The sequence below is a fragment of the Acinonyx jubatus genome, chromosome B2, assembly GCF_027475565.1.
Source record: "Acinonyx jubatus isolate Ajub_Pintada_27869175 chromosome B2, VMU_Ajub_asm_v1.0, whole genome shotgun sequence".
NCBI lineage: Eukaryota > Metazoa > Chordata > Mammalia > Carnivora > Felidae > Acinonyx > Acinonyx jubatus.
The window spans coordinates 40,177,518-40,188,160 of NC_069385.1; the positions used below are offsets into that span (position 1 = coordinate 40,177,518).

The following is a 10,643-nucleotide window of genomic DNA, read 5'->3' on the forward strand; positions in this document are numbered from 1 at the left end:
TGTTTAGGTAATAATTTAATATTATTAACTTTTAGGGTGCATCATTAGCCTGGAGTAATATTTCACTTAAAAGTGTTTCTGAAAATGCTAGTTCCATAGAAGGTTAATAGGGGATAGAAGGAAAAGAGGTCCTTGGTTCACTGCAAGCACTTTATAAGTATTGTGGAGTTAAATTGTGGAATTAAGCAGGAGTTTCTCTCGTGTAGGACTTCTAGGAGCTTCGAAGATGTGCTGTGACCCTTGGGGGTAGGAGAGAGGATAAAGCCTGCAGATCCCACAACTTACTTAACCTCAGAGCTCATGTGCAATAGAGCATTTTGCAGAACCTGTGCCCATGGAACACAATTCTAGAAATGCCAGCCTGAGGAAGGACCATGCTGATTGGTTTGTAAGTTTAAATTTAATTCTTAATGAACACTTCAAGAAGGTATATCAGACACATATGCATTTCAAATAATCTGAACCTAGTGTTATAATCCTTATTTACATTTCCCTTCAAATGATAAGAAAGAAAGAAATGTTTCTACAAGAAATCAGATGTTACAACTAAGGCCACTGGCCAAATGATATATAAACAGTCCATAACTACTCCTACTGCCACTGGGGGAACAGTTCTGGAAGATTCAACTGTTAATAATTACAAAGATTTTCTAGATATCAGAAGTTTAGGAAGCTCTTCTCACATGTGTGAAGCTCTTTCACATGTAAACTTTGAGCATTCCCCACCCCTTCCAGCACCCCACCCCACCCCCACCCCCCCCGCCACCGCACATGCTCCTTAAGCAGGAATGATTTGCCTCATTCTTCAAAGGAGGAAATGACAGTTATTTGGTTGTTCAGTACAGAAGGCTGGCTAGGTGTTGAAAACTCTGCCCCCTCACTGAATCCAGTGCTTTCCCAGCACACCCCTTCCTCTCTCTCTCTCTCCCCCAAGGTTGTGCTTGGCAACAGTAAGAAGCTATTCCAGAAATTCAGACTGAGGGGCTAGGTTAGTAGAGAGAGGCCACTGAAGGAACCAAATCTGCTCCAGCGTGACAGGCATACAGCGTATAGGCTAGAGGCACTGAATCCCTTTCAGATTTTTCGTGATCTCTATTCACTACAAAGACACAAATGCTGCGAAAAGATCTTCCATTTATTTCCCTTATTTAAACTTCTGAATAGGACCAAGCTAGACGTCAGAAATAGACACACTTGGTCCTGAAGAATTTTTTGTTCACGTAATAACAGGCCAAAGGAAGAATGAGCTAATTATCTAGTTGGGTTGAAAATGTTCAGAAACAGGTTCGTGTATTCACGTAACACCCTAAGTGAAGACCTGTGTTTTATGTCAGTAGTTCTCCAAGTTTGGTCCCTCACCAGCAGTGTCACTGTCACCTGGGAACTCCTCAGAAATGGAAATTCCAGGTCTAGGACCTCCCAAAGACCTATTGAACCAGAAGTCCTGGGGTGGGCCCCATTGATTTGGAAAAAGCCCTGCAGGTGATTCTGATGCACCATCAAGACAGACAAGGGCTCTTATCTCAAACAACCTATTACTCCAGGTTATTTCCCACAACAATTAATTGTAACTATATTCTCACCAATCAGTAGTCTGGATGCATTTAGGATGTGGGACATGTTTTAAAAAACAGCAACAACAACAACAGGTACATAACATTACTCTGCATTAGCAATTCATCAGAAATTGGTTTCAAAAGGAACAAGAATTTCCCATAGAATCTTTTTTTAAACATTCATATCAAAGTTTCCAGCTCATACTTTGTGCTTATTTCTCAATAATTGGCCTGAAATACACAGTAGCTGTAACTCTCCCCCCCCCCAACCCCCTGCCCCTTGAAAAATGACAGAAACACAACCTCATCATGAGGGCTCACTTTTCTAGGGCAGAACTATAAGTATGTCTTGCACTGTTTGGGCACACTTGAAATCTAGTATGAACAGAAAGCAAAGCTAACAGTGAGGGGCTGGTGCCTCCTTTTATTACCTACTCCAGGCACCGGCAACTCCTAGTTGTGAAACCCCAAGTCTACCTGGGCCTGTCAGGCCTGGACAGAAGCCTGGTAACAACAGCCCTCCAGGAGCCTGCTTAGGCTTCTGTTGATTACTGGCTCAACAGGAATTAGTAGGTAGATGCTGCCTTTGTTAGTAAAAGAAATGGAAGCTAGGACAGCTGTATCCTTTCATGTTACCTGGAAGGTGGAAGGGATTTCCTGAAGCTCAGTCTGGCTTTAGGTGGGACAGACCTGGGTTTGAGCGACAAACTCTATCACTTACTAAGAGAGTGAGTTAAGAAAAGTCACTTAAAACTTTCTGAATCTCCATTTTCTCCCTTGTAAAGTGAGGATATTAGTGTCTATCACCTATGCTGTAGAATTATTGGAAAGGAATCAGTGGGGGGAAACAAAAAAAACACTCATTTAGCATTTAGCCCAAAACAAGCTTCGAATACATGCTAACAGTTTTCATTATTAAATATTTTACAAAGATAGATTTTTAAAGCATAACACAAAGCACAAACTTTTTTTTCAAAGTACACAAAAAAGTCAGTCTGTCGTAACTTTTCAAAAAGAGTTTCTACAAAGATCAAAGTTAGCATGTGATCCATAATTAACTTAAAAGGTGAAAATTATTAGCATAAGTCACTTTATTCCATCCCAGGTTGAATGAAAAAAAAAAAGTCTACAGCTTCCACCAGACTTAATGTCACCAACGTTTCTATTTGTTAGACCCAGTGCCTGGGTTAGAGTTTAAGCAAAAATGAAAAACACTGCTTTCAGGAAGATGAAGCAAGTAACTCCTTTAAATAGTGATGAACTTTCCAATCTAAATATACCTGAAATAGTTTTAAAAAAATCTAGTTTAAAATTACATTGCTACCTTAACCCAGAGAAAGAAAACAATATAATTTTATCTTATTTCTTCATAGTTTTTAAATATCCTTCAATTTCTTGGAATTGTTAGGAACATAAGTTTCACACACTTAGTTCCATTCTATATGTAGAAATTAAGTGTTAATATAACATTTGTTTCTACTATTGTTACAGGGGAAAGGGAACCTTAGATACATTGTATCTCGATGGACTATGTATTTCATTATATTGAAAATATACAATAACCCAGTTCTCTGGGAGGAGAGGGGACCAAAATCGGAAGAGTTCACTACGTAGATGAAAAAATAGAACAGAAATACTTCTTGTGTATGTATTTGATGTATGACATTTGAGTGTTATAAGTCCTGGAAATAGAAAAGTTTTCATTATTAGCGATATTAGTTTCAAAAACTATTTTTCGAAAAATTACACTGAGCTGCTTGAAATTCTACCAAATAACACAACTGAAGTATATCCTTTGAAATTTTGGCCATTAGTAGAATATATACAAATACTGAATGCAACTGAGGTCATAATTCTAATATTTGTATTTCCAGTATAAATCTAGAAGGGTTAAAATGTGTTTCTGTCTCGGATTTCATTTTTGTTAAGCACACACATGCACAAAAAGGAAACAGAACAAGAAATAAAGACCTCCTATTTCAAGGAGTCCCTGGCTGCCATTCCAAAATTCTTCATTGGGCAAGTAAAGAATCTGCCCCCCAATAAAGCAGGATCAGAGGGAAAAGGAGGTAGCAATGCCTATTCACATTTCTGGGCCACTGCCCACTTATGGGCTTCATGCCAGGGATGACTCTGGCATTCTGCACAGGGGATGCTGCCCATCCAAGCCTTTATTTGAGAAAGCAGGGGAACAGCTCTGTACAGATTGGCTCTTTGAAACTTTGGGTATATGAAAAAAAGGAACTGCCACTTGGTCTGTGAACCAAGAAAGAGAGCTGGACACTGGAAGGAGTGTCTATATCTTTCTTGGTAAATATTAGAGTAGAGTAGTACTGAATCAGAATGAAAGAACAGATCTAAAAAAAAATACACACACATACACACAAGACAATGCTGGGATGCAAAAGTAGAAAACATATGGAAAGAAGAAAGTTATTTTATAACTTAGCAAATTCTTAGCATATTTTTACATCATAAGTTTCTGAAGCATTATATGGAAATCGTTAGTCCACAAGATTTAATGTTCACAAGATTTTATTAGCAATGGCATATGTAGATTCATAAATCTAAAAGTTTAAATTATCTCACTAGGGAAGGTTTGCGGCAGGTACAGTTCTACACTTCTGAGGAATTTCCAAACATGTCAAAAGTATCCGAGGTAAATCCTAAGATTCTACCAGCAATTTTCAAGTCTCTTCACATCATGCTTTGTTTTTTAAAAAGTAACAAAGGTCCATGTAACTACGAACACAGCACAAAGTCAGAACTGACAGCACCAAAGTATTCCATAATTATAATAAGATTGTTTCTATTTAGTCCATTTATGCATTCAGGGCTTTCTTTTCTGATAAATGTGTACTTCTAAAAATGCTTAGTAACTGCTCAGTATCAAGTAACTGTTCGGTAAAACTAAAGATCATTCTTAAGTTTCAAATGTGCTTCTTCACACAGCTGCACGCAAGTATACTAACACAATTCTTAGGTGCACCTGCTCCAAGTTAGCAATATTTCATAAAGCACATGGCAAGAATGGCACCTTCGAGTGTTAATCTGCTAAACATAAATGTGTACTTTTAGTAGTTTATGGCACATACACTTTGTGCCATAGAGGAATCTGGTGTACAAAAATGTGGACAATTTTTAATTTTCTTCCCTGAAAACAAAGCTGTCTTTTGAAACTAAATAAGTTATGTTCTTCGATATTATAACAACTAAGTGGTCTTCACTGAGAATTATCTGAGTAATTTTTGCAACATTTAGATAAAGTACTCTTTGATTCAGCCAAACACTTAAGAACAAAAAGAAAGAAAGAAAGAAAAAAAAAAAACAGCTGAAACTTTTTCACCAGCTGCTGAGTTGTAAATAAGAAGTTTGACTGTTCTTGTCCTGTGCCACTATATCCAACACAGCAAATGCAGTGATGAGTTTTGTTACTATCTGAAATCTTCAGTTTCTGAGCATTAAGGACAGCAATGATAAAAAGAAAATTACCTTCTTGAGATTAAGAGCTTAAACTTTGAACTGTACACATGAACAAATCTGTTTCCAGAAATCACCCCCTTTTCCATACCAATCACCCTAAAATCTGAAGTTGGAATTACCATACATCTCAAAGATTTTAATTTATGATACATAGAGGCAGATATTTTTTCATAAAATGGAAGTTTTGTATTGAATCTCTGTGGCATGAAATTCTAAATTCTTGTCTTATAAACTGATTTCCTGACTTTTAAAAGAATGTATGTTTATCACTTTTAAAAGAATGTATGTTTATCCACACTTGTAGTCTGACAAATATTAAACTAAATGCACATTTACTATAATTAAAAGCTAAGATAGAATCCTGATAGAGAAATTTCTCTGGAGAGTTTGTCTCCGCCCATCACTTGTTAAAAGATCAAACACTGTGTCTGCTCTGATAATAACCTGATGAATGAGCTTCCCACCTCCACCATACCTACGAGCTACCTCATCCTCTACAAAGGTCAGTTGCAAGTTGACGTAGACATAAATATTTCTTTAAGTCTATTTAAAATAGAGATACCCCACTTACAGAATTGGAAATAAATGTTTCCAGAAACTTAAAGTTACTTAACAAGGAAATTTAATAAAGTTTCTGTCCTAGACTATTTCTGGCTTTCATTAATTTTAATGTATCTAAGATTTATCTGTATAACTACCAAAAAACATGTCCAAATGTTACCAGGATGCACACTAAACACTTCGGAAGTCAACAAAACTAGGTGAACTTTTGTATCAATCAATGGTACTGAGTCATAACTGACTCCCGAAACCTGGCTACTTTTAAAACCACTTCTACTCATAATAACTCAAACATAATACAAAAAGTTTTTAAAGGTCTATCAAGAGCAAAGGAAAACACATATATCCACCTATAGCGTGTGTGTGCTTTGCAATTATTAATTTGCAAAGAAATTATTTTATTTAAAATTAAATACCGTATTTCTACAAAGCAACAACCACCAGGAATCTCTGAGGTCTTTTAAATGTGATCACTTCACCTTATCAAAGCAATGAATGTTCTTCGTCCTTTGTTTTTTGTTCTGCATCTGCATTAACATGGCTGCTAATTATATTAGCCTGGTGGCACTTAAAGTCTGAATGGGAAAAATCACATGATTCTTACAGAGCATTCTTAAGATTCAAATGTATACCTGCTTAGACTGAACACCCTTAGATTACAACTGCCTCTATTTTGTTACAAAACTTACCTTTGATTCAGAATTTGTTTCATAAGTGATGTAGCACTTCTCCAATACACCATCACATATTTGCACGCACATAAACACACACACACACACACACACACAGGAATCTTTAGCCTTATTGTGCCATTTTGTACCTTTAGGTTTCTTTTTCGTGTATCTATGTGTTTCTAAAATTGTTAAGTTCTTGAGAAGTTTGTATTCATCACACAACATGTCACATGGATCTAATGCCTACAATTGCCATAATAAAGCCCTACTATGCTACACAATTAAAAATTAAATCACATTTAATTTTTTTTTACATTGAAAAGAGCAAAAGAATACTCTTACCCACCCACTCGTTCTCACAGTTTTATGTTTTTACACAGTGAATCAGCAAATGTATTCTTTTCTGAATCATATATGAACACAGGAATGTTTTGATAACGTTTATACAATTTGGCATAGTTGGCCTAACCAGTGGTTTAACAAAGTAAACTCATTGTTCTGATTAGCTTTATCATTAAGAGTAAAAATCCTTCATTGCAAAACTTAAATTAATATATAGAAAAGAGAAATAAACCGGTTTATACATCACTGAAAAAATATTATATTCTTAAAATTATATTTATAGTTCCACCTTCTTTTTCTTAAAACCAAGTCCTTAAGAAATTCATAGATCAAAATACATATCTTGAGATAACTTTACTGGGGAAGGAAAACACCCCAAGACAATATGCAACAAAAGGCACTCCTTCAGCTAAATAGTAAACACAACAACAACAACAACAAAACAAACACTCTTGGGCTTCAAGACAATTGATAAACAATGAAGACCACTTAAGGAATTCTTCTATCAGTTTCAATAGGAAATCCTTGCTCTTTTGAACACTTTACTGATTGGGCTCTCAGAAATCTCCTTCAATCTTGTAGTCCTTTCAGCCTTTATGAAACAATTGTTGGAAATGTGGGTGGCTATTCAGATTAATTTATACTTTCCAAGGAAAGCTGTTTGATAGCAGGAGTGAGCAAGTACTCCCACTTCAAATTAACCACTTACAGTAGTAGATTTTTCACCTCTAAACTATCCTCAGCCCCTCCTTCGACTGCCCTTAGAGAATTTAAATTCATAGACTTGATGTTTTCCATTACTGGCTTCTTGCCTCTTTGCAAACATACAACATTCTTCAAAAAGCATATATAATTCTCCATCCTATAGGATCAGATCTCTATTTCAGGAACAATTACATACATAATGTGAGACTGAATAATTTTCCTTAGAGTTGCTTTTAATAATTGCGATTTAAAGACTACTGGTTCAGTTTATGGCAGTGGTGTTACTGAGTTCATTTAAGTATTTCTCTTCAATCTACATACTTTTAGAACTCAATGTGGCTTCTAGATCAGACTGGTGTAAGGATACCATCTGCCCTACATAGTGGTCTGTTAGAGCATTATACTTACAAGACAATATATTCCTTGAAAAATAACACACGTCAGTGAAGAAACAAAGATACTGCAAAAAAAATTAGTATATAGAAGAAAAGTCGAAAATTCCATATCTCTCTGTTTTAACACCTGTATAGTAAATTATATGTGACAACCACGTTGTTACAGTAACAGGAATGCAAAGCATAAAGGAACAAGAGATACATCTTGCTTTGCTTAAAGAAATTAAAGACAAGTTTAACCCGCACCTACCAAACTGTCTTCAGAGGGACAGAAATAGGTGAGGGTGGAAAGGCTCACCTCCCCTGTACCCCACAGTGCCTCTCCCTGAAATCATTTTAAACATAGGCAATCTATCTGTCACCTTCTCTCTTTTATCTTTCCTTCCATTCTAATCAATGGCAGACCCATTACCGCACTCCCCAGCCCAGTATCTCAAAGGCGCATTACAGAATAAGAGGACCCAAGTGTCACTTACCAGTTGCATGCCACAGATAAAGATAAGCGTGCACCTGCCACTGCAATAACCCATGGTTTCCGAGACCCCTGCCACAGCCAGACTGTCCCACGTCGGCCACCGTCGAGCCCCCACTTTATCCAATCAGATCGCGGGGAAGGACAGGCAAACCTGCCGAGGGCTCGGGGGCTCCGGGCTGCTGCTGCCAGTGTCCTGGGAAGTGACAGGCATTAGGACCTGCTGGCGCGGCGGCGGCGGCAGCAGCTCCAGCCGCGCCCGCCAAACATACCTTCACTCGCTCGGTGCACACGCCGCGCCGCGGGCAGCGCCGCCCGCGGAGACGCGCCCGGGGCCCGCAGGGGCAGCAGCGGCAGCCTCGCAGCGCCGCCGCGCCGTCAGGCATCTGGCCGCGAAGTTTCGCCCCCGCCGCTCCTCGCGCCGGCTCGCCCCACGCCCCCAGCGCGGCCGCCGCCCGACGCGCGCTCGCCCTGCGCTCTCCGCGCGCCGGCTTCGGGGGCGGCAGAAGCGCGCGCGGGGCGCTGCCCGCCTCCCTGCGCCGCCCGCGGCTCCTCTGCGCCCGGCGCTGCGGGGCCAAGCGGGCGGGGGCGGGGCGCGGGCCGGGCGGGGGCGTCCGGGCTCCGCGGTCCCGGGCGGCGGCGGCGGTGGCTGCCGCACGCAGTGCTGCCGGGTCCGCGCCGCGTCCAGCTGCGGCGCTGCCCCTCCCCTCGCCCCAATGTGCTAATCCTCCTACAACAGATCCTTCAACTGCTCCCCGCCGCCCCTGCCAGAGACGTAAACTTCTCGCAGCCCCGCCGGGGCTGCCTCTTGAGGGGCTGTTGTCTAGGTGGGAAGAAGCGGCGCAGAAGCGGCGGCGGCGGCGCTGGGGCCCGCGGGGCGAAGAGTCCGGGCGGCATGTCCGTGGCTTCCTGGGCTTGCGTGGGTCCTGGTCCCGCAGCCGAGCCTGAAACACTATGAGCGAGCGCCTGTGTGTGTTTGGGGAGAAGGGACGAAGAGGAGGGCTAGGGAAGGGGGGTGGGGTGATGAAACAGGGGTGCAGCCACGGCATCCTGACCGGTTGCAGAGCCCGCGAGGCGGAGGAGGAGGAGGAGGGGAGGAGAAGGCGCGCTGCGGCCGCAGACGCACTGCCAGCCGCCTGGCACGCGGCTCCGGAGGATCTGCAAGGGCCGGAGCGTGGAGCGCCGACCCTGCTTGGGAAAAGGGACCGGGTTGCTGCTGGAGTTGGTGGGGAATTTGAGAACCGGAGACAGTAGGGACTCAATGAGTTGCCGTTGTTGCTTTAAACTGTTTGCACTCAAGAAATTAAAGAATAAGAGACCATTTTAGCGGTCAATGACTACAGCTTTAAGGACCGTCCCAGCTGGGTATGGATTCCTGAAGGTGGGGATGCTCCAGACCCAGCTCTGGAGCGCCGGCCAAAAGCTGGGCAGAGGCTCCGGAAACCTGCAGAGACCTGCTTCGGAGCCCGCTGCTGCCACCTGCGGGTGGAAATCAGAAGAGCGAAGCAAGTTGGCCCAGGTGGCGGCCCCCGGGGCTTGGGTATTCAGAATTCAAGAGTCAAGTTTCCTTTTTAACCCCCTGGCAGCTTTGTGAAGGTATTACTGACTTTTCCTGGAGGTGAAGGTGTGGTGTCGAGATCCGCTGGGGAAGCGAGTCACTAGAATGAAGAGCTGAGACTGATGAGGAAAGAGAATAGGAAACCAAAGAGCAAGCATGTCCCACATCCCGTAGGATAAAGACAGATGAAACCAACCATGTCAGGCAAAGAGCTTTCCATAGCAAATGGGATTTGGCCCTTCTGATGAAATGGCATTTGTGTAGGATAGTGTTATGCTGGGAACCACAAATAAGGATTCCAAATGATTTCTTCCTTTGAGTAAATATTATGACATATCAGAACGACTAAATATAAAGAAATTGAATAGGGCATAGGGACCCTAGTCTCCAGAAGCCTGCTACTGAACTTTCAGAAATGTCAGTTGTAGAGAGCCAAAAAGGGATTTGATTTGTTAAATTTTGGGGAATGCAGATATTTTATTACTGTAATGAAAACGCCTGGTTTGAATAACCCCATTTGTAAATGGGCGTTTCTCTGAAAAGTGTCTTTCAATGTTTGAGGGAATTTAGAGAACCCAGTATATTCTGTTACCCACTGCAGGGGTCTGGTAGGTAATAGCTGCTCCACAACCCCTGCTAAAACTGAAGCCAGAGGTATCTGGTACAAATGTTTCTTTTAGTTATTGCTATTCCATCTTTATACATGTTAGCTGTTATGGCTGCTTGGCATGCAGGTACTTTTTACTGCCAAACAAAAATAAGGCTGTTAAGTGGATGTTGAATATTGAAGAAGCTCCTGCCGTATTGTGGAAAGCATTGTATTACTTTTTTAAATTCATAATAGCAACAATGCATGTGAATCCAGCAATAATCCTGCAATGGTTTGCAACCAAACCA

The 10,643-nt window shown here is 41.4% G+C and overlaps 2 protein-coding genes across 4 annotated transcripts in view; both read right to left on the minus strand.

The window, feature by feature from the left end:
* The window catches only part of NKAIN2 (sodium/potassium transporting ATPase interacting 2), a 977,009-nt gene extending 968,631 nt beyond the window's left edge, over nt 1-8,378 (minus strand). For all 3 annotated transcript variants that reach the window (XM_053222289.1, XM_053222288.1, XM_053222287.1), the window contains exon 1: nt 8,193-8,378. In XM_053222289.1, the coding sequence (XP_053078264.1) occupies nt 8,193-8,246 (54 nt within the window). In that variant the 5' untranslated portion in view covers nt 8,247-8,378. The remainder of the gene's footprint in view (nt 1-8,192) is intronic.
* Nucleotides 8,247-9,329, minus strand: LOC128315528 (serine/arginine repetitive matrix protein 3-like). The gene is made up of 2 exons (XM_053222286.1): nt 8,461-9,329; nt 8,247-8,384 (listed from the first exon to the last, which is right to left on the minus strand). Exons 1-2 carry the CDS (start codon nt 9,235-9,237, stop codon nt 8,316-8,318), a joined length of 846 nt encoding a protein of 281 aa, XP_053078261.1. The 5' UTR covers nt 9,238-9,329; the 3' UTR covers nt 8,247-8,315.
* Between the last annotated feature and the right edge of the window lie 1,314 nt (nt 9,330-10,643).

Coding starts and splice junctions, on each gene's coding strand:
- LOC128315528 (XM_053222286.1), bottom strand. CDS start 9,237: ATGCCGTGGCTGCACCCCTGTTTCATCACCCCACCCCCCTTCCCTAGC. Junction 8,385..8,460: donor TGTGCACCGAGCGAGTGAAG/GTATGTTTGGCG, acceptor GTCACTTCCCAG/GACACTGGCAGCAGCAGCCC.